Source organism: Alligator mississippiensis, chromosome 1 (assembly GCF_030867095.1).
Source record: "Alligator mississippiensis isolate rAllMis1 chromosome 1, rAllMis1, whole genome shotgun sequence".
NCBI lineage: Eukaryota > Metazoa > Chordata > Crocodylia > Alligatoridae > Alligator > Alligator mississippiensis.
In genome coordinates this window covers 6,114,806-6,139,328 of record NC_081824.1, presented here as the reverse complement: position 1 = coordinate 6,139,328, position 24,523 = coordinate 6,114,806, and the positions used below count along the sequence as shown (strand labels likewise).

Below are 24,523 nucleotides of genomic sequence, written 5' to 3'. Positions count from 1 at the left end.
ATAATTGCTCGTCAGGTATTTGAAGACTGTTATCAAATTCCCCCTCAGTCTTCTCCAGACTAAACAGTCCTCGTTCTTTCGGCCTTTCCTCATAAGTCATGTTTCCCAGTCTCTAATCATTTTTGTTGTTCTCTGCTGGACTCTTCCCAATCCTAAAGATTGAGGCACTTGTAGCTCCAGACTGTGACTGTGTCGGCCACCTGAAGCATGCCATGAGGCTTAGCAAAAGGGGCTGAACATCGGGGGAAGGACGGGACAATCCCAGCATTCAAACTGTGTCTTGAATCTTTCTGTTCATATTCCTAGCCCTGCACACGTAACACCTTTGGCGGAAAAGCCCTCACGCCCTAATACCTCATCGTTATCTTCAGCAGCGAGTCTTACCTTCCAGCTTACTCTACACTGTAGCTTTACTGCCATACAAAATATCTGCCTCGTTACAGGTCAGGCCATCAATTTTTCATGTGGTCATCTCAAGGCAGCTTCCTTTTTGATATATGTGTAAAAAGGTTTTGGGCAGCGTAATGTTTTTGACCAGCATCAGATAGACTGGCCTTCCAGGCATGCATGAAAATGTGTAGCAGGAGCAGAGAAAGACACTGTCCTAAGTCTCTCATGCAGCCCAGACCTGTGTAAAGAGAGGCTCTCTCTGCCTGGCCATGAGAAGGCAGCTTGTTAGCACTGGTGTCTCAGAAAACACTTGCAAATCCAGGTGAAAAGGATAAGAAAGAATCACAGGGATGCTTAGCACTGAGCTTACGGATATGGAGTAATTATAGCGGTTTGTCCAAAATGTTTCTTAGGTAAAGGAGAAAAAAAATCTATACTTGGGAGTATAAATCTGTTCCTACACAGCCAGGCGTTAATACATTTCTATATAAATGCTTTCTTGGTGCCAGCAGCCTGGTTGGTCTGATTTACCTACCTCTCCTTTGCATGGGGTAGCGTCAATATGAACAGCATCACGCCATCAGCAGATGCAAAACTGCGGCTGAATACAAGACACTGCCCTCCTACAGGCACCTCAGAAAAATCAGATCTCAGCCCGTGATAGCTGCAAAGCTGATCGGTTTAAGTACATGGCCACTGGTTGGGGAATCCTAGTTTCTTGTTCTCTCCTTGGACAAAGCAAGTTCTCTGGCCTCTTGTTCTTTTCTTCTGATGTCCCAAGGCATCGCCCTGACCTTCTGCTTAGCCAGCTCTGCTTCTTCACAATCTGAGAGGCAATTTTATGCCCTCTCACCTGTATCACAGGGGAGATTCTCCTTTTATACCGAGTACCCTGCAGATCTGGTTTACAAGTACAGCAATGGACATATGCAAAAGACAGAGAAAGAGCTGGACCTGGACTGAAAGACATGCAGGTTTTCAAGCTGAGCATAACCACAAAGTTAAGCAGCAATTAAGTAAAAGCCCTAAGACTTATCCCTTAGCACATGCTTCAAAATGCAGGACAGCTTGAGTATGAAAGGGAATAAATGATCTTGGAGGCCAAAAGTGTGGAGGCGCCCTTTTCAGACTGAAAGTGGAACCAGCATCTCCTGCTGCCACGGCTTTAGAGAACCACAGGGTTGGAAGAGACCTCAAGGATCATCTAGTCCAGTGGGGGCAAACCTTTCTGGCAGGTGTGCCCAAAAGGTAACCCCCACACCCTTCCCAAGTGCCACTCCAATCCCCTTCCTCTGCTTTCCCAGTTCCTCCACTTTCCTGCTCTGCTTTCTTCACCCTGCCCAAGCTGCTGCTCTGCTGTCTGCTCCCTGCCCTATCTGCCACTGTGTTGCTTATCCCCTCCTCACTCTGCTGCGTGCCTGTGCCACTGGTGGCACCTGTGTTGTGGGCTGGCCACCCTCGATCTAGTCCAACCCTGTGTTATTACGGAAGTGTGACCTTGCTCATAAAATGCAATTACACTTCTAGATGAGACTCAGCTTGCCTTGCAATGACCACTTGTGAGATTAGGGACATGTTCTCGCCGTAGCCTTTTCAATACCCAGATTCTGGAATGAAAATCATCAGCAAGGTAACCTCTGTCTTCCTGCCGGTCTGTACTTAGCGCTCCAACTGCTTTGGCAGGAATCAACCCTGCCGGAGTATATGAAAAGTGCTCAGAGCATCACAGGTGCTACTATCAAGAGACAGCACCAGTGTCATGTCTGACTGGATGCAAACTTGCATACCACCAGTCACCGATCTGTGACCACAAAGCAACTACTTCTGGCCACTGGGCTGGGGTGGATCTGAAACGTTAGTGATGACAGTGAAAAGCACCTCGCTAGATGAAGGATCTTCAGTGAAGCAACTTGGTTTCTTTGAACCGGGGGGGGCAATTATTTTGAGCAGAGGGCTGCTTACTGAGTTTTGGTAAGCCATTGAGGGCTGCATGACAGGCAGCCAAGGGCAAATAAATATGAATTTTCTAAATTTTTTTAGGGACCCCGTGGGCCAGATAGAATGGTCTGGTGGGCCATATCTGGCCCCCGGCCGCATTTTGCTCACACCTGCTTTAAAGCAATGGGCACAGCTAATGAGCAAACTAATGAGCAAACTATCTAACACCATTCTCCTGGGACATCCAGCCCTTTCCTCTTTCATAAGACTTTCTTATACAGCTGACGAGGGCTCCTATAGCAATAAAAATGGGAGATGCTAAAACACAACAGCAACTACCTCCCTCTGCCTTGCAACACATCCCTTTTGCTTGTGAAGGCAAAGCAAACGGCCTTGTCCAAGGTGACCATTACTGCCTTCCTATTAATTGATTGGCCAAAAAAAAAGATACAAATCTTTAGTACAGGCAATCAGTACCCCACGCTATAGTCATAACATGTCCTTTCTACTGGCTGCCTTGGTGTGCAGTGTCCCAGAAAGAAAGAAAATGCCAAGGTTACTTGGTCATGAACATCTTGCATTGCCCTGCAACCTGCTGCCAACCAAACTCACCAAGCCAAGTTTAATTAATAATATTTTGTATTAATAAATAGGGCCATTAAAAGATGTCAGACCCATGCAAGTCCCTACTAACGCAGTACTGCTGAAATTGGATTCCAGAACTTATAAAATGCCAAACAGGTGCTCAGAAAACACAGATGAGGTCCTTGCCCAAAAACACCCAATCTAAATAAAAATTATCACTGCTAATATGATTAAATGGAAGAGCTTTCAATGTCAGCTGATCTTCATATTTTTCATTGATTATTTCTTTCAACAAAGTATGTCCTTCATACCCATTTAAAAATGTTTCCAGAAAGAAAAATGCAAGTGCTAGAATATTAGAAGCCTACGGCATTACCATCAATTGCAGGGCATCGTCCACTAAGAATATGTCGACTCTTAAGTTAGGAGCAAGGTTATTATACAGAGAAGAAACAATACAGCCTTTCCTCCCCAATAAACGAGACAGGCTTTTCGTGCACTATGATCTAGCTTGCAGTTTGAAGTTGCGTGAAAAACCTTTACAACTCAAGCCACAATAAAAAAAAGATGTAGAGCTGAGTCCTGGGGGAAAGAGATGAACACCCGAGCCCAGACAGAGCTGTGAACCAACAAAAGCTGTGGAGGACTGGATCTCTCTCTCCATGCCTAGTAGTAGCAACTCCTCAAAACAGTCTATTCAAAGGCCTCAAAAGAGATTAGTAGATGCAGGATGGCATGAAGCTGCTTTACCATGTGGCACTGCCATATATTTGAAAGAAGAGTAACCAAGGGTCTCTCTGGTCATTGGGTTTAATTAGGGTCTGTCTCTCATATTAGTACTGATGTTACAGTACACCCAGAGGTCTTACTCTGCTGGGTTTTGTACACAGCCATTGTGCTGAGGAGCTTATAGTGCAGGTGGATGACTCCGTGGGTGGATCTAGGATTTTGAAAAGGGGGGTGAAGATGGTATGGGACATTGTATATAACACAACCCATAGTTTTCTGAATTTAAACAGAAACTAGAAGGTTTACTACTAGGCTTGGGGCTACCTCTATGTCATTCAGTTTAAGATCAAAGCAAAAATAAACATAACTATTTAAACATCCACTAATTTACTGAATTACATATAAGGTTTTAAAAAAGCACAACAAAGTAGGCAAAAAAGTCAAAGTGGTCAAAAGATATTATGTCATGAGTCCTGTAATCATTACAGTTATATGTACATCTCTTATTCAGATTCACAAAGCAAAATCTAGCTTCTTTAGTGTCTTGACACTGCCCCTCCTATACTTCACTGTCAGTTAATATTACCACACTCGAGTTAAGCTTTTCAGCTGGAACTAAAAACACTCTACAAGGCTGTAAAACAGAGGACAGACATTACCAGGAATGGCTAAAAGCCAGCAAAACTGCAAAATAAAGAATAGTTTGAATAGGGGAACATCAAGACCATTAAAAAAGATAGACAGTCATTAACACCTATGCAGTGGAGAGATTGGCAGGAATCAGGGAGATGAAAATGAGACAAAGTCATTTGACTCTCTCTTAGCACTGCCTGAAGAGAAATGCTGCTGCGCCTCTCAGGGAGTTGGTTTTAAACTTTGGGCGAAGCAGGAATCAAAGGGATGGTGCAATTACCCCACTGCACAACCCCACCTCCCCTGGATCCCCCCCTGGATGATTCACACAAAAGAAGTATCCTCATCCCTTCTTCAAAGATGTAGAAGTAAGGCAAAGAGGAGTCATGGTCATACAGGAGGTTAGGGCATGGGCACACAAGCAAGTTAGTGTGAGGTTAGCTAAGGCACGCCCATGCAGCGCATCAGCTACCTCACAGTGGGCACGTGTAGACATGCGCAGTTGTTACTGTGCAGCCATTTAGTACCTGCTTTAGCAAGTACTAAATGACTGTGCAGTAAGCGCCGTTACTACGCAGTCCCAGTGGGGCATGGATCATTTCTGACCCTATTGTGCAGTAGCAATGAGCTACTGCGCAGTAGCACTGGCATCACAGTTCGTGATGTAGCCCGCTGATGCTACATCACTGTGGTGATGAGCTACGTTGCTGTAGCTCGTCACTATGGCGACGTAGCATCTTGTGTAGATGCACCCGGTAACTGCTAAACACGAGGTAATTAACCATTCAGTGAAAGTGGGGTAAGCGGCCTTGCATTTACCGCCAGGTAACAGCACGTACCCGGACAATTACCGTGCAACAGCTGACACTCTAAGTCCATTCCCCTGCATGCCTCAGGCTAACCTTAAGGACAAGACAGGACCTGAGCCCAGATCTCCTGAGCTGCATCCCAGTCTCTTCAGCATGAAATCATCCTTCTCCTTAAGGCTATTATTATTTATTTTCTTTATATCTGCAGTCCTGGCCTTTTAAATCTGCTCCTGTTCTATGGGAGGGGAGTGATTGTTTTAATGTTACCCAACTGAATTCAGCTACAGATATTCTGCAAAGGCTGGGTCTCAAGACACCTTTTACCAAAATACAAATTAAACTGAAGAGAAGGAAAATAAGTCCCAGGCCTCACTGTCACCAAAGGACTCCAGCTAACCAGAGGGATCCTGCAGTTGAGGAGAACACTCCCCCTCGGCCACCTGGGGCTGAACAGATCACAGAAAGAAAGGGGGTGCTCCTGCCATTCCCAACAACGCCACACTGGTAGGAGACAGGGGGCATGTCTACACGTTCATTAATGTGCCTTAGATGCTGTGCATTTAATTTAGTACTTGCTTAATAAAGTACTAACTAAATCCGCAGTACCTAGAGTTACTGCACAGGAGCGCTGGTGCACAGTTATTTTGAAACACTTATTGTGCATTAGCCTAATAACACTGTGCAGTAGGCTATGAGCATGGGTTTTAACCACCACGCTACTGCGCAGTGTTATTAGGGTAATGTGCAGTAAGCGTCTCACGTAGATGCGCCCAGGAAGTACAAAACCAGGAAAAATCAAAGCCACCTGTATAATGCTAGAAAAGAGAAAAGGCACATGCTGGTCATTTTATAATGACACTTTCAGAGTCGGGATGTCTTTTACTGCTTGCTTGTTCAGCGACAAAGACAAGGAAACCCAGTCAGAGTTAGAGCCTCTAAAACGACTTTAAAGAGGTGTAATGTTAATTAATTATGAATTTCTGTGACAGTTCTTCACGATTCCTCATTTCTAGCATTTTATGACACTTTGTCAGGGCAACATAAGCCACACCAAACTATTCACAAGGCACTACCAAACCAGGAGTTTTAAGATTCAAAATGCAGGGGTGTAGGTTGTAGCCGTGTTGATCTAAAGACCTAGGCAGACAAGGTCCTTTGGGGAAATCTGGTATCTTTTATTAGACCAACTCAAATAGTTGGAAAAATTCTTCTTAGCAAGCTTTTAGGTTTAAATACCCTTCAGACTGACAAAGAGTATTTCTACCCAAAAGCTTGCTAAGAAGAATTTTTCCAACTATATGAGTTGGTCTAATAAAAGATATCAGATTTACCCAAAGAACCTTGTCTGCCTAGGATCCAACACAGCTCTTTTACATTAATTTAAACTGTAGGCTCCTTGCAACAGAGACTATTTCTTCTCCAGCATCTTCATACATGCAGTGTGAGCTCAATTGCACGCTCATTATCCATTCGCCAGCCAGTCTGGACTGCAATATAATCATCTGTATGGCAACAATTAAAAGCAATGAATTAGCCTATAAAATGTCCCTCATACAGAACAGCTAGAGGAAAACCGAAAGGTCCTCTTCCAAGTCGTTTTAAATAAACTGAGTGTTCTTTGGGTCCTAAAGGGAATTTAAATGCATCAGGACAGTCTCTCGGCTCATTTGGCCTTTCCAGTGTTTGAAAAGGCTGTATATGAGCCCTTATAAGACAGGAGGAAACCCAGCTAGCTGTAGCTCACGAAAATCTCTCCCATGTGCATATAAAAAATGAATAAGCCCTCTGTCAGTGAGACGTTGAAGTAGAATTTCCGAGTTTCATGTCAATTCATTTCAGTTCCTGTTATCGTGTTCTCATCGCTCTCCCTCTCAGAGATTGGTTTTGAAGAGTAGGACACGCACAGAATCACAGGCCAGTCCTGCGCCAGAAGGACATCTCCTGGCCTGGTGCTGAATGCTGTTCACAAATGACTCCAGGTGATGCTGTCCAGAAGGATCAACAAGGTTATAGGAAATAAATCTGAGCAACGGTTTTTGATCCTCAGGAGAGGTTGGGTCCCATTTCTTTGCTCCTTCCAAAAGCTTCAGCCAATTGCTCCCACTGGTTTTGTCTTCTCCTTGAAGGGGAATTTCTGGGAATTATCCCATGGGAACCTGAGGATCTCAAAGGAGCTGCCAGTTTGTTGCCAATAACCTTGCAGATGCTTAGATGCTGTTGCTGCATCGTTGGTTCTTGCAAAATGAGAGTTTCTTACAGATCCTGGCAACCTGTCAGTGCCTGCCTCCCACTAACGCTCCTATTCTTCTGGCCAGTGTTTCCAGATGCTTGAGGGAAAGGACAAAACTCACAACTCTTGTGTTTGAACCTAGCTGACCTTAAACTAAAGTATTCCCGGACCAATTGACATATGGAGTTTTATTATGTACTGTTTACTTACAGAGCGGAGGTCTTAAGAATCTGTTTTTAATTGAGTTTTTTACTTAACAGAACTCAGCCTGGTGGAGCGAAGTTCACAAGAGAGAGTGTATAGATAGCAGCTTAAACAAAGAAACCATGAGGCTGAATATCGGGAAGATGATCATAATACCAATGGAGATTTTCTCTCAAAGGTCGTGCTGAAGACCTGCGTCAAGCAAGGAACTCTGGGAGAAAGCCCTGAAAGGGGAATAGATAATTTCACAGATAATTTTTCCATCTGTTATTTGTAAGATTTTGCACAGACAGTCAGAGACAGCAGGGGGCTTTATTCTCCTTTTATAGCCAAGCTGCATTTTGAAGGGGAGAAGCATCTTTTGTGAAACGACTCTAAATAGCTGACTCTGCTTCTGACAGGCTTGGGGCCCAATCCCAAAACCTCGGAGATCGATTGAAAGACCCACCTAAGCTTAACAAGGTTTTGGATCAGGGCCTTAAAAGAGTCTTCCCACTGACTTCAGTGAGTTCTGCGCCGGGAGCTTAAAATTCGTACGGTAAATTTGTGTTGTGCAGCTACATTCAATGCATATTTAAAGTCCTCCTCCCCTCATCCATCAGGGAAAAAATCATTTCTATTTAGAGGCAGGGCACAAATTTAAAATCAGGTGATCAGAAGTCCTGAAGAGGCTACGTATGCACCCATTCACAGCATGGCAGAAACTGGCCAAGACTGGTGAGATGGCAAGGCCATCCAAGGTGGACACGTCTTGGATCACTTGCTACAACCAAGCATTTAAGCTTACGTGCAGTTCTCTTTGCAGGAACCTTTGCCCTATGCCCTCTGCACTTATTCAGCCTGGGGATGCTATCTTTTGGAAGACAGGTCAACACACCAACATGAAGCAAACAATCAGAGATGGTCACAACCATGACACAGAGCTCGGTTCAGAAGTGACAGCAAGAGTATCTTAGCTCTTAGCCTATTTTTGTTTACCGGGGTTTGTCTTCTCAAGCTGGTACCATCTGTAAAATGCCCTTTTCTTTTGTTCACTCAGGTCTGATCCCTGCTGCAACAGCCAATGGGAGATCCGGCTCTGGCTGATACCTGCAGGAAACAAAGAGAAAGAGAGAGGGAACTCTTTTTCGATTTACATTTTAAAGAAAATCCAGAGTGGGTGAAAGGTGCTGTCTGACAAGGCTCAGAAGCTGAAAGCCAGCACAATGTATATGTACTTTTTACCTTCTACAGCTGTGGTTGACTTGCCAGTGGGGTAGATATCAAATTGGGCACAAGGAGCCCTGGCTTCTTCTCCCAGCTCTACCACTGGCCGCCAAACTACTAAATAAATTGCAACTACTCTATAAATACATCACAAGCACTCTGCCTCAGTATGCCCATCTGTAAAACGGGACTAATGATACCTACCATTGTAAGGCATTTTGCGATTGACAGGGGAAGAATTTTATTTAAATGATTTTATTGCTAAATGTTTACTCTGTGTCCTAAAATCAAGAAAAACAGCAGCTAGTAGGACTGCGATACAGACAGCTGTCCAAAATGGAAGGGAATGCTTCACCTACCAGTTCACCTCACACAGGCTAGAAAGAAAACCAAACCAAAAATGCAACTGTTTGTGAGTAAATAGTCCTGAAACTGGATTAAAAATGTGACCTAGAGGTGAAAAGATTCAGCTCTCAAAGAGAATTTTATACCTGGCTTATAAGAAAGTTACCAAGAGGCCATTTTCCAGAAGTGGAACGTATGCTTTTAGGGAGTGAAGCAGAATGTAGGGTCAGCATTAGCTTTCCATCTATCACATGGAAGGGAAAAATTAATGAGATGGATGGGAACCAAAACTCATCAACTTCAGAGGTAGAAAAACAGGCCTGAACCTCACTGTGAGAAACACATACTTACCAAAGCTATTCCAAGATGCATACATATGTCTACAATATAAAGCAATATTGTGCAAAAGGCCTTGTGGTAGCTATGAGCACACCTGCTTCCGCACCAGATACTGCGCAGGGCCAGGCAGCACTGGGCAATTATTAACAGCTGGCTCTGGCACTGGAAGTATAGCGGCATTAACATACTAGTGCCCTTAGCTAATTCCCTCTGCTGTTAGTGCCATGCTAATGCACCTGTACTGTTCCCAGCTCCAGGGCTAGTTTGTGCAGAGCCGGCCCCGGTATCCCTGCATGGCACTGCTTTGCACCGTGCAGAAGTGCTGTATACAATTCACAGTTCAGATAGCCAAAGCAACAGGGTAACAGAGGAACTTCTCAGAGCCCGTGGCCATTCCTGACAAGGTCATTCAGCTATTGGAACAAGTTAACAATATCCGCTGAGAATTAAAGCTCTAGGAGGTGCTCCAAGTAACAGTATATTGCCGAACACCACCTGTGCCAACACCTGTTTAGCCATAATACACAACAGGAGGGCTGGTTTTCACGAGGAAATCAGACCTACCTCTCCCCCTCTCGAGATGTGTAAAGGTTTTATAAGGTCTTGCAATCATATTTAAGACAGAAACAACCCCCTGTAGTTTTACCTCGTCTATTAAGGGCTTTCTACTAGGCCTTTTTGAGTTGAGCACAGAGGCTAGTGACTCAACTTTGCCATCTCAGGAGTCCAATTCAGATGGATTTACTGCAACCTGGTTTTCAACATCAAAGGGTTGTGTGCTGCCCTAACCTATGTTATATACAGAATCCTGGAAGTTTTGTTTTCCTGAAGAAAAGGAGCTCCTTTTTAAATATATGCAGGAACTCGGGGGTCTTTGACCAAATTCCCTCTACAAGAGGATGAAGCTGGACTGTTCTCAGCGGCGGCAGATGACAGAAGGAGCAATGGGCACAAGTTGCAGCGAGGGAGGTTTAGGTTGGATATTAGGAAAAACCTTCTCACTAGGAGGGTGGCGAAGCACTGGAACAGGTTACCTAGAGAGGTGGTGGACTCTCCATCCTTGGAGGTTTTTAAGGCCCAGCAAAGTCTTGTCTGGGATGATGCAGGTGGGGCGGGTCCTGCTTTGAGCAGGGGGTTGGACTAGATGTGACCTCCTGATGTCCCATCCAGCCCTCATTTTCTAGGAGTTTATGACTCTGAGACACAGCACAACGTGATTCTCTGCCCATCCATCGTGTATTTTGTATTCCCAAACAACCCCTTTCAAAGACTGTCTCTGCCCCATCTACTGTTGGAAACAGTTGGGGCAATCGTAGCTGCTTATCCCTGCGGGTAAAATTGTGTGGGGTCACGTCACTTGGGGTGGGGAGTATTACTCAGCTGGCACACATCTTGGGTTTTATGTTACATCTAACTTTTGCGCAGGACGCAGGCAAACCTATACCCACAGAAGTCAAATGATAGTGGCAGAACTCCCTGGTGCAGCTCAGGCCATCGTTAGATATTGCCAGCATTGAAGGCGTGCAGGCTAGAAGCGCGTCCTCACTGAAGAGAGCCTGTCCTGATACTTGCTTTCTCTGGTGCTCCACCACAGTCCACACTGGGGCCACTTTTGAGCACAAGGCTTAAAGCATTTGGCTTTCCTCAGCTGTGTTTTCTCAGCTGGATGATGGGTTTTTGATGACTACTAAAGTTTGCATTCATTTATTACCTATTCATAGGCACTATGATCTGCTTTTAATGATGTGATCAAATGAATGTTTGTACTATGCTCTGAAACACAGTCATGTATAGATGTAGGGTATTATTAGACTTTACAGCTCTGGACACACAACGCATTTTGAGATGGATCAGGGCATCCAAGCACTGCCCAAGAGGCTGTCCTTGCCCACTGATACACTTGTTTTGTAGAAAATGGTACAGCTCAGAGCCACTTAATATACCAGTGTTGCCTGCAGGTAACCATGCCAGTCCCAACGAGTGGCATGAGAAGGGAGCTGCTGTGTGTCCCAGCCCCACATGGTTCAACTTTGTCCCTAGTTTGCGGCCCACAGTACTGTTATGCTTAATGAAACAACCCAACGAATATAACTAAAGAGCCTGGAATCACTGTTAGCTTGAATCACAGACCAGCTGGAAAAGGAGAAGTGCACAGGGTTGCATCTCCAAAGACTGATAGAAGAGTTACATCTTTTATACCTTTGTAATACATTAGATAACTATGAGAACTAATCAGGTTCTAATTTCTAAAAGAAAATAAATCACCAGTTACTACATGGATAATCATGCAAGAATATCCTATTTCATTATGCTGGTATGTATACCAATTAGCTGTTCTCACGGTTAAAACTTGAAAGATGAGTCATTTGACTTATCTTATGCATCCGATCTGCAAGGGCCTTGAAACTCCCTGCTTGTACTTTTGGCAGCCTGGTACTATTCTTATACTTATACTTATCACCCTCCAGGAAGAAAGAAGGCAGGGGAAGGAAGGGAAGAGGGGGACTTGGTTAGAAATTGAGGTCTTGTTAAACTAAGGGGAGGGTATGAATGGGGACGGAGACTCGCTAGAAGCTGAGGCCTTCCTGAGACAAGGTTTTGCTGAAGCCTTAGCAAGGCAGTGTCAGGGAACAGGGCCTCTGGTCTATCCAACAGGAGCCAGGAGATTGTAGCTCAGGTCCCAATTCCATTGCTGACCCTTTGTGACTGCTGGCAAGTCACTATTTAGCCACCATCTCCCCTTCTGGGAAATGAAGCTTTGTAGGGAACACTGTGATGGGCAGCTTGGGTCACTGCAAGGTCCATGGGTGCATTTGCAGGTCCCACCCTAAAATGCTCTATCCGTGCAATGCAGAAAGTGGCGGGCTGTGCTCTGGACACCCACTTCTGCACCAAAGCTCCAAAGGCAGATAAATACCCGTGATCAGGATCAGCTCCTTTTCTCTCTGTTCACACAGTTACAACTTTTATTCAAGCCTCGAACTTCAGTGGCTTCTCCAAACACACGTATCTGCTAACTGCCTTTCCCTCCACCAGTGATTCAGGTTGCAGCTGCTCAGGTTGTAATCCTGGCTGACTGTTCTGAAGACAACCCTGGTTCCCTCTTCTTTACCACGTCACGTTCAAACTTGTAATCATTTTCCTCCCCAGTTTTGCAACTACCTTCGGCTTGTAGGCTGGATACTGGTCTGGGGCACCGACTATTGTCTCTTGTACTAAGAAAGGGTTGGCACGCTTTGGATGGTAATGCAAATTACATAACGTTTTGCATTTTAGGAAACTAACTAAAAGTGATTTGGGATTTTTACCTCTGTGAAGTAATATGGATAGTTCTTATTATTTATTCTGATGAGGAACCAAGAGAGCCCAAACCTGTTCTCACAAAAAGCAAGAGGCAGATCCTGCCTCTACAAGCTTATGGCCAAAATGAACAAGTAATCTTAGATCCAGTTTACAGGTGGCAAATGGAGGCAGAGAAAGTATGTCCAAGGTCATGTACAGTCAGTGGCAGAGAAGTGAGTTTTAATTTTCTGAGTCTCAGGCCAGTGCTTTAACCATAAATCCATCCTTTCTTTCTTTATTTGAATGTCATTGTAAACAAAATACTGTGATGCAGTTTCCGCCGCCTAAAAAATGTGCGTTTTATATAAATGACTCACAAGGGCACTGGGAAAGGGATCCGTGCAGTCTAGTGCCTGTACCATCCAGTTGTATAGTTTATAATCCTGCTATTTCAGGAAATTGCACTGGCAGGAAAAAAAAGAAATCATACTGCTGCCAAAAGCACATTTGTGAAGCAAATTATCTAGAGTATCTAACGTCCAGCTGCCTGAAGGAATCCACTCTCAGACTGACCCACGGACCCCCCAGAAAGGCCTTTGCTCTTCCGTCTCTGGGTTAATAGGTCAGGAGCGCATCATGGTAAGTGCAGTTAGTTTTGCCGCAGAAAATAACAAAGAGGGTTGCATTTCCCAAAAGAGTCTGGGCCAATCAGATTTCAGCTCCAACTTCAGCACTTATCCTACCCTGTTAAACGCTCCCACTTTACCCCCCTGCCTTGCTTTTTTGCCCTCCCACATCACACACTGGCAGTTTCCAGAGCAGCAAGCTGAACCAGAGAAGCCTACACCAGGGTGCATGGCTGTTTGGGTCTACCCCATATCCAGGAGATTATTTGGGGAAGTCTTTTCCCCTTCCCTGCACTGAACAGGGTGCAAAACCCATCAGCAGAAGAGGCAAGTAAAAGGTCCCTGCCCCTGTATCTTCAGTGTATACTTCTTCATAATTCTGCATCTCACACAAGACCCTCATAAAGGGTCTTCCCCTTCCTCCCGCACAGGTACACATGTCCATCATTTGCATACCGTTTAGTGTTTCTTTCCAGAGAGATTTGAGAGGCACCTGAAAGGTGTGGGATTTGGAAGTGAAGGACCCAATTATGCCTTAATTCTTCAGTTTGTAAACAAATCTCACATTCATATAATATGCACTTCCAAAAAACATCTATCAATTTAGGACATTAGAACGGTTTGTTCACGGGTAAACTGCAAAGATCAAAATCATCCCCCTCCCAAAAAAAAAGTCCTCACCTGTGTCACCACCAACAGAAAAAAGGAGAGCTAAATGTTTTTAAAGGCCTGTTTTTCCCCATTTCAGCTCACTAATAACTCATGACTTATTCACACCAGGCAAAAGAGCTACTCAAGCTTCACTGGATTCAGACTTGGCTTTGCCTGTGCACTATTCAGTGCTGCTGAGTTTGAGATCATTAATACTGGCTTTACAATAGTGCTAGGAGCATCCCTACTGTTGTGCTAGGTGCTGTACATGGACATCGTAAGAGAGAGATATGTCCCAGAGACCTCAGGAGCCAAAGCAAAGCAAGGGTGGGAGAGGGACCATACATGCTGAATGAAAGGTTGACAAACTTATCTTTGGTAAAGCTCAGTTTGTTACGCAAACGCATTTGAAACATGTGAACCGGTGTCTTTAGAGGAAGGGTGCTCATCCTCTGGCCCACAGGCCAGATCCTGCTGGTAGGGCTCCCCATGAGTTTGGGAATCTGGTGGTAGGACAGCGACGGCACCACTCCCCCACTGCCAAATTTCCAGACCCATGGGGAGCCCCAGACCCCAGATTGGGCACCCGATCCCACTGCACATGGGCTGGGCAGGGGTGGCATCGGGCACATGGGGGACTGGGAGGGAGTGGTACTGGGCCCAGGACCCAATCCCAGTGTGGGAGGCTGGGAGGGGGCAGTGCCAGGCCTCTGGGGACCCAATCCTGGTACACTGGGCCAGGAGGCCTACCACTGCCTCCAGGAACCAATCCTGGAAGGAGAGGGCGATGCTGGGCCCCCAGGGACCAATTCCAAAGTGTACTGGTGGGAGGGGATGGTGCTGGGCCCTCAGGGCCCAATCCCGGCATGCAGGGGGGGAAGAGGATGGTGCTAAGTCTCTGGGGACCAATTCTGGCACTCAGGGAAAGGAGGGAGCAGTGCTAACACCCAGGACCAGATCTTGGCACATAGGGCTCAACGCAGCCCATGGACTGGCCTCACCCCACTCATCTAGGCAACACAGCCAAAAGGCTGTTCCTGATCCCCCCCGCTTTAGAGGAAGGATGCTCCAGTGGTTAGGCCACTAGCCTAGGGCTTTAGAAATGTGAGCTCAAGTCTCAGCCCTGTCTACAAACTTCCACCGAGACTCATTCTGTGACTCCACCACTCTATTCTCCTACCCGTAACATGGGGGCAGCACTGTTTCCCCACCTCACAGGGACGCTGTATGGCTAAACACATTAATGGATGGCGAGGTGCTCAACCACTTGCACAACCATCTCTTTCCCTTGCATATAACATAGATGAACCTTGCAAACCCCTCGGCCCCCGCCCAGAACACCATTTGCGTGAATCCTAAATCACTTGGGATCTTCCTTTAACACAGTAGCGTTTTCCTTCGTAAGACGTGCTTTGCACTACTGACCTTAACCACTGGGTCCTGGGGTAAATTTTCAGTGCTGATGCTGCAGATTAAGATGTGCCACTGCCTGTTGTTGTTAATGGAAACTTGGCATCGCACCCACCACACCTAGCGCTGAAAACTTACCCCTGAAAGGAGTGTGCTGCATCTATGTTAAAGGAACCTCAGACAACAAGATAGGAAATTCAGCAGCAACTATTATTAGCTCCTGTTTATACTGTCATTTTTCTTATCAGTGGGAGATTATTTATACAGCGACCAACCCAACTGCTTCTTGTTTATCTTATTACAGAAACCGTTAAAGAAAGTTTCTATAAAAAGCAGCTTCTGTATTTAGTCCTAGCGCTAGTAAATGTTCCGCAGGATTTCGCTTCTTATCAATCGTTTCTTTCTTTTTCACTCATCATTTCATGCCCTCCTTTACCATTTCTCAAAATCTGTTCTCCTCTGCGTGCCTTCCTTGTTTCATTTTCCATGTCAGATTCGTTATCTAAATCGCTTCAAAAGTTTCTAGTAATTTCAAAAAGACTAAATGGGGTGGGGGGGAGAAATACTGTCAAGGTCGAAAGGCCTAAAGAGTGTTCAACCAACTTCAGCCTTCGACTAAAGCTCTAGGTATTTTTCTCTCTCCTTCCCACTATCCACCTCTGCAGCACAGGGAAAAAAAAGACAGGAAATACCCTTTGGCAGCGTACCGGGGCAGACTCTCGGTAAGAAAACCTGTTCTGTGCAAGGTCTGCTTTATTTTCCGTTTGTATGAACTGGAACCCACCTTGCTTTGCACAGGTAAACAGGAGCAGTGGAATTAAGATTAGGCAAGTGAGAAAGGTTTTCTGATGAAATCTGAACTGGGATGGAGAGTCAGTGAAATGGAGGGAGACAGAAGTTGCTATGGAGAAGGCTTTTGCACCAAGGCACCATGCAAAGTTGGGGGAAGATCTGAAAAGGGACCAATGTCATGGCAAGTAGGAGATAAGGAGCTCCATCCTTGGCTGCTGCAAGTCTCATTACATCATCCCTGCTGACTTACACCAGCCAGGGATCTAATCCAAGGTCTGCGATTTGAAACCAAATACGGAGCTGATAGTAAATCATTCCTCACTACACTCCCTTCCACAAGCTAAATGCAGCATTAACTATTTAGCAAAGACAGGGGAACTGGTGGTTTGGACCTGGGATCTTGAGGCAACATCAATGCAGCTGCAGTGTCGAGACTAACGTCATCTCTTTTTTCTTAAATAAAAGGCCTAACCAACCAGCACGCTATGCAGGGAAGTTGCGTGTGGAAAGAGTTCAGCGCCTGAGGTGATCTGAGGCAGGATTCATAGCAGATGACACCCCTTAATTTGGAGACACCCAAGAAGTGAACGTCGTTTCTTCTTTCTTCTCTTTGCTCAGAGGCGGGAGAGGCAAGAAACCGAGAACAGCGCTCAGGCTGTCTCCCAACTAGCGCCGGATCATTTTTCACAAGGCTTCGTCTAGTTCCCCACCCAGGTGGGTTTTAAAGAGACTGAAGAGATGTGGCTTTCACTCTCACTCCTTGGCAGGATGTTTCACAGCTGAACGGAAAGTGGAGCTGAAAACCTACAGGGTACTACTAGACAATATATGAACAAATTGTCTTGGAGAGCTGTTAGTTGAGTCAGCTCTAGAAGAGACCACAGCTTGGCCAGACCCTCTTTCCTTTCCTTCAACTGGTCCCTCTGGGTAGATCACCACCTCCTCTGGACCCCGACTGAGAAACCAGTCCTGCCCACTTGTGTGCTGCTGGCTCTCACCTGGTTGCTTCTGGAGCATGCTCAGGGACGCTCTCAGGACCCAAGTCTCAGATGATCCCAAAAGCATCCATGGGCAAGCTCCAAAAATGACCAGATGATATTTTGCTGAAAGCAGAACATGCAGAGCAGGAGCAAATGAAATCAGGATGTCTGTGGAGGAGGCACAGACAGACCCACATTGTCTTGGGTTATTTTCAATTCCTTGTGTGCTGGGATCCATGTGTAATGAAAGCAGAGCATTGCATTCACAGTCTGGATATAGGATATCCCCTAAATCCCAGTGGGGCAGCTCAATAGGCAAGTCGCTGGCACTGCCACTGGAGCTAACACCAAAATGGCACAGGAGGAGAAGGGGACAGAGAGAAGGCGAGTCTGTTCAGAGAGGAAGCAGATTTTGCTGGTGGTTTGAAAAAGGAGGGTGATGGTGGGAAGGGAGGACATCAGACAGATTTTTCTAGCCTAGGACAGGTAACACAGTCCCTTCCATCTCACCTGTCATGTAGCAACATCACATTTGCATTCGACAAAGAGGCGAATTTTTGACTGACAGAAATCTTCACTCCCGTTCTCCTCCAGCTGCCTCTTACCTCATTTCTCTCGCCAGCCCTTCACCTTTCAGTTGCCTGCAACCTCTCTAGACTTAGTTCCTGGGCCATGGGGTCCTCCCTCTGCACCACCAGCTTCCCTGGATGCAGAGCCTTCCCCGTTGTAAGTGTGCTCTGCTTCCTTGCTGACCAGGCAGCAGGTTGAGCCGACACCTGCTGCTGCTGCTGCTGCTCCTCCGTTGCTCAACGCAGCAGACTCAGACTGTGAGGACTGTGCCTCAGTTGTGCCTCGGGATGATTCTGCTCCTCTCACTTTCATCTGTATCACTGCAACGAGCTTTAACTTCCGCCCCATTAGGGTTATTTTCTATGCAACTGCTCTGGTCATCTCAACTCCTCTTGCCTCGTGGGAGTTAGCCCCTTGGCTTTACCTTCTAGATCAGCCACTTAGTAGAAGCAGCCCTTTAGTTCTTCCTTTAATCCCAACCCTTTGGAGTTTCTTTAAAGAAGGGTTGAAGGTTTATCCCCCCTCAAAAAAAATCCCTAGCTTTGGCTTGAAATTACTATGCGCCGGCATATGCAGGGCAAAGGGTTACATTTGGAATTAATCAGGCTCTTTGGAAACTGCAACCAAGAATAGGGAATATTAAAGCAGTTTATTGAGGTTGACAAGGTTCAGCTGTGGGGGAGGGAATCACTAAAAGCACTGCCCTTGCCCCATCTCTGCATGAAAGAACAGGTCAGGTGTAAAATGCTTCCTTGTGCTCCTACTTTTAACATCGGCTGAACCATTACAGGATCAACTGCAAAATGGCCTATTTAGAAAGCCACTCACTATTTAGAAGCCATTAAGTAAAAGCTTCTACATGGCTTCTACTTATGCAAAGTGAAAGCAAGACGAGGGAGGAAGAAATGAAACCCATTACACAGTCTTCATCCTATCCCGTTGCCAAACAAACTACAGCATCGTGTACCAAAAAGGTGTCATCCTGCCAGTTAGTGATGGAGCGCATAGGAATATTTCATAGTATTTTTGTGATCTCTGCATGATCATTTTCATGTGTGAACTTCAGTTTCCTCCCTTCTGATATGTACAGTTACATTATGCACTAGGGTTAAATAGGTTACCTTCCACCTGGAACTGGGCAGGAGTGGGAGGTGGGTAACAGAACACAGATGCTTGGTAGGAAATAGGCCATTAAAAACTAGATGAGGTCTTTCATCTAAAGAAGCAGCAATCTGACAAACACGGTGGAAGTCCCCATGACTGATCATTGACTTTTAGTAACTAGAAGGAGGTGGGAGGGGAGAGGAGACTTTTGGCTTTGCTATAGCTCGGTTATAAGGGGCCACAGAGACACATAAAAGAACACGGACAGTTAGTCCTGTTCCTCTTGCTAATACAGGCTCCATCTCCAGTTTGCTCAGCAATTCTGGCTAAGGACTTTGCACGCTATATTCAAGTTCAACAGTAAATGCCGGCTCGTTTTGAAAAGGGTGCCTGCCTTGCTGTCGTTTACTTCCTGTTGCTTTTCTTCTCTTAAAGGGTGAAATTGCCCCCCGGAAACAGCACAACTATGTGGCTTTCCCTTACAGAGAAGCGATGCCTGGGGCTGGCTTGAGTGGTACCCTGAGACACTACGTGAAGGCTGGGATTCAGAGCAAGAACCTGGACAATGCCATGGCAGAGACCTGTAAACCTCAAAAGGTTTAGAGCGTGGGTTTAATTCAAATATTAAACCTTCACTTCTTATTTTTAGAAATGCTGATGAACCTCAAAATGTCCCTTTGAAACAGGGAAGCGGACAGGTAAATATTGTGTCCATTTTACAGATGGTGAAACTGAAGCCCTGACAGAGTAAGTGATTCACTCACGTCTACACAGGGTGTCAGACCAGAAGCAGAAGGGATTTTTGACTTCCTGCCTTGAGTCCCTATCACACCTTTAGCCTCTTAACCAGATGCCTGGTGACTTCTGGACCACAAAACCAAGCTGGGGATCTCCTGAGATGTTAAGTGTTGGGAGACACCATAAAATACCAGTCTTTCTGATTGCATTTCAGCACTGCTATTGAAAAAAAAATCTTTAAAAAAAATCATCTGTTACAAGATCTCTTTTCCAGCTTGCTTCTAAACATAAACAGAGGTTAGACAGAGAATGGGGTAAACTGCCTATTTTGTCACTGATTCTCTTCCAGGTTCTGCCACCAACTCGACCTTGCTTTGGCCAAGCCACTTGAATCTTTCTGTAAAGAGGGACTAATAATTTCCTACCATTGAGGGAAGACTATATAGAGCTGAAGGACTAAGTAGCCTTACTGGAGTCATCTCACTTATCCCTAATGCCACTGGAATAAGACTAAAAGTAAAAAGGGAAAAAAAGGGGGGGAATAAAGCACTTCCCCTCCAAAGTGACAGAAGAGTTAACAGGGCCACTCCCTCACCATCACATCTGCTTTTTATTATTAATCACAGACTCAAGGACAAATGGACTGAAAGCTCCACACTACTGCAATCAGGCTGCCGAGGGTATTTATGCCAACTGTGGATACATTTATATCTATCTATCTATCTATCTATCTATCTATCTATCTATCTATCTATCTATCTATCTATCTATCTATCTACATAGACAGACAGACAGACAGACAGACAGACAGACAGATAGACAGATTTTGCCACAAGGAAAAATGCAATATAAGAAACGAGGAGGCTGTTTCAGCCTGAAGATCAGAACTTTCTGCTTCTTACAATGCTGTAAAATAAAATTTGCTAGCACAAGCCACAAGAAAAAAAAAGTGATTCACTGGGGAAGTTCCATGATGTGCGGGACAATGGGTCTTAAATCAAAGGCATACATTATCATGACTAAGCTGACAGATCTGCACTGCAATGCAGAAAGCCAAGCAATATTCCAACATCTGCACCATGCACACACAGGCGGCTAAGACACGGCTCCCAGAATGAAAAAAGGCTCTTCAAGCTCTTACCTGTTACCTGTGCAACAACTGCTTGGGAAATCCTCCGATTGGCTAGAAAGGCTTTGATTTCCTCCTTTATCACGCTGCTGTCCCTCCTACCAAAAACAAAACAACAGCAAAACAACAAAGACAGACAGACACCCAAGTGCACTTTGAAGATGTACAATGGCTTTGGACGGGAGGGAGGGGGATGGGAGTGGGGGTGCGGGTCTGCCTTTCCAATAAAACAGTCGAAGCATCTCGCCAGTGGACACTTCTTTGAACAAGTGTCATGTTTGATCAAAGTATCCGAGGAGGAGAATGGATGACTCGTGTCCTATATAATTCATACGAGGTGCAGAACTGCCATATGGAATGCACAAAGTTTCATTACACAGGGAGGAATAAATCTCTCGCACCAGCATAAAAACCTCAGTCGTAAAATGAGGCACAAAAAAAAAAAACCAACCTAAAAAAGATAGCAGGGTCTGCATGGTTAGCTACACAAATGAGCCTATATACAAGCCCACTGCAACATTTCGGTAAGTGGAGCTGAAGGATATAAAAGATTTTGCCAGCTCCAGCCCTCTCCCCACCCTCCAAGCAGTGGATGTGTTGTACTGAAGGAAGACATCCTAGTCCTTGTTGCGTCCCTTGTCTGTCTGCAATGATGATTTTGAAAGTGTGTGGAGAGATGGTTCAGAAGGGACTGAAGAAACTGCTAAAAGCAAAATCGACTGGTTGCACAGGGACCCTAATGTGCAGCAAACTTAACCTGCAGTAAACCAACACCTTCTCCTGTGCAATTTAACATCGTATTTATTTAGGTTCTAACACCAGGGACTTTCTTCCTTCTTATAGGAACATGTTTTCCCTTTGGCTCTTCCTGAGCAAGTGGCTAAATATCGATCTGGCCAGATCTGAGCTTGCAAGTGTGGGTGAAAGACAAGCATTGCAGGCTCATCCCCTCTTCTACTCCCAAACCCTGAGCCTCCCCGTATGAAAATACAAGTTTCTAGCTGACAAAGCACCAGCTGCTGTCTGGGATGTTACACTCATGAACTCAAAACTCACAGACAGGGACATGTCAGTAAAGAGGCTCCTGCCATTCTTGATCCCACTACCCTATTCCAAGCTGCGGAGCTCCCAGCCCCGTGTATTTTCCCACTCATCTCTTTACACCGCTGACCCAGATCACGTCTTCACCCTGCATCTCCAAAATCCTCCCTAAAATAAACCTCCTCCTGTACTCTCCACAATGTCACAGTCACCACGTGTATACAAGGAAACAAGAAATTCCAAAATCAAGAAACACATGGGTGTTATACATTATATTTTAGTTTTGGTTTTTTTTGTTGGATCTCATCCCCCATCTCTTGTCTTACATATTGTCTATCACAATCATAACTCCTTATTGTCAGGCTTATTCTCCCCTTACGCTTTCCCATATTGCTCTGAGTGGGACCCTGACTAACAGAGAAGGGGGTCTAATATGGAAACAAGAACAATGCTCCTGACTGCAAGCTCTTTGATGAAGAAATCTTAATATTCATTATTACGACTCTTGATATGATACAAGGCCCTGAAAAGAGGTAGGGCCTGCCCTAAGACTGACAAGGGACAAGCTTTGATGCCCTGTGAACTGCAAGAGAAAACACCAAGCAATTCCTTCTTCCTCCTATACAGTATGGAGGGAGAAGGAATTTGACTGATACGAGTCAGTGGTGGAGGATCTTACGGGAAGGTGAAGGGCAAAGGGATTTGGAATGAGGATCGGATGGAAACAAAGCACACTGAGATAAAGAAGTCAATCTAGTCTTTGGGGAATAGCCTGGCACACCAAACGGATGCCTGATGTGTACAGGGCTTTGAAAGGCAGAGTGAGGCATGTTAACTTAAAACAGTGGCCAGCAGAGACAGAACTGCTTAAAAACCAGCTCCTGCACTACTGAGAACACATGTAACAATTCAAGCAGTCCCCAGACGCTCTATCGGGGCTTCAGCCCCCCGAGACGCAATCCTATTCTTAAAGGAATCATTGCATTGACTTACTGAACCATCCACACAGAGTTTCACTCACCTCATCAATTCTTCTACTTTGTCATCTATGTCCAGGTCCTCTTCCGAGGCTTCGAAACTGTACGACCTTTGAGCCAAGCTGTTCGCAAGCGGATAGCGAGTGGGAGACATCTTCCCGTTGAATGCCGACAACCTCTCGTTACTCTCCCTCCCGTTCTGATTAGTAGTGCAAGGCTGTGGGGAGGTGTCGTAACTGTTGCTGGGTGATGGGGACATCCCAGAGTGCTGGGTCTGCGTGGAAGCTGTGGCTGTCGAAGAAGATGCTGGGACGTTGTTGGTACTGTTGCCGTAAGAACCGCCGCCGTAACCAGACCTTCTTCCAAACTTGTCACTATGCTCCTGATCAAGACGGTCCAAAGTTTCCAAGGCATGGAGGATTTCATGTCTGGTCATTCCCGTACGTCTCAGGCGCTGAAGCAGGTCTATCTGCTCTATGGTAAATCTGGGTTCATCTGTGTAGTGAGACATGGTTTCCAGCAGACTACAAATAAGGTGACATGTAAAAGCTGACTTCAGTTCAGTGGCTCATTATGGATTATGCAAAGCATGTTATATGCAGGAATTAACAGAAGACAACAGGACTGATTCTGGTCTCAATTTATAATATTGTAAGCCACATAAATGGCAGGGGAAGGAGGCCCAGTAGGCCGGATCCTTCTCCGGCTGAACTCAGTGAGATGGCTGCCCTTTCAGGTTTGTTTGCTGTCTTAATTATCCCTTCCTAGAACTTTTCAAACCATTCCTCACGCTCCTGTTTTAAATCCCGCCACCTTCCTAAAATGAACATGCCTCTCCTGCCCTCTGGCCTTCAAAGAACATGCGTTATAGAGCAAAGAAAGCTGCTGCATCGTTATGGTCACAACCAAGAGTCCATGGTAAACCCCATCTTGCCTAGCCCCCAAATCCACCTAAATGGTCCTGCAAGCCTTGAAACCAAGTGGCTAGCCCCGAGCCGGCAGTAATAACTCCTCCAGAAGCTTAATGTGATCTTGACAAGGGGTTATGAATGATGACTCCTTAAAATGATAGTGGAAAGAGTTCCAGTTCTTAATGTTTGGCTGCCTGGCAGAAGCAGGAAAGAAAAAGAAAAAAAAAACTGAGTTCCCAGAACTGCCCCAGCCGAAATCTGGAGCCTCGCAGGACCCACGTTTTGTTGGCCAGTTTTATTTCAGAAGCCACAGGAACATTAAGAAGAACCTGGGACGATGCCACTGCAAGAAGAGAGCAGCATGGGCAAATACTGACCGAGACCTGAGCTTCTAATTAAAGACAGAAGTCTACAGCCCTTTCCCCTGCAAAGGCAGGCTCAGGCGCTCGGGAGGCAACTTCATCAGGGCTGTGGATTGCCTTTGGCATCCTCCCTTCCTGCAGGACTCTCTGATTTCTTCTCTCTTACAAGAAGCATGGCCCTTTCTGTCCTTACAGGAGGATCATACCTCAGGCTAATGGCCAGACCTGGCCGAGAGGAATGGGCCAAGTGGGAGCTATGCTTAACAGGAAGGAGACGCAGGTCCCTTTTAAAAAGGGATTTGCATCCTTTGCTAGGATCTCAAGATCTAGAGAGATGGGCAGAAGTGCCCAGCTCCAGTTCTGCAGCCAGATATCAGAGGATCATAGGAAAGCAGGGTTGGAAGAGACCTCATCTAGTCCAGCCCCCTGCCTACAGCAGGATCGTCCCCGACTAAACCATCCTAGTCAAGTGTCTGTCCAACTCCTCTTGACAGCTTCCAAGGATGGAGATTTCACAGCATCTCCCATGCTTGACCACCCTC

General features: G+C 45.6%; 1 protein-coding gene across 9 annotated transcripts in view; it reads right to left on the bottom strand.

The window, feature by feature from the left end:
- Positions 1-24,523, bottom strand: part of HMBOX1 (homeobox containing 1) — a 153,555-nt gene that overhangs the window by 52,305 nt on the left and 76,727 nt on the right. For all 9 annotated transcript variants that reach the window (XM_014610233.3, XM_019483816.2, XM_059728444.1 and 6 more), the window contains 3 exons: positions 22,753-23,232; positions 20,703-20,788; positions 8,497-8,607 (listed from right to left, as the gene is read on the bottom strand). In XM_014610233.3, the coding sequence (XP_014465719.1) occupies positions 8,497-8,607; positions 20,703-20,788; positions 22,753-23,232 (677 nt within the window). The remainder of the gene's footprint in view (positions 1-8,496; positions 8,608-20,702; positions 20,789-22,752; positions 23,233-24,523) is intronic.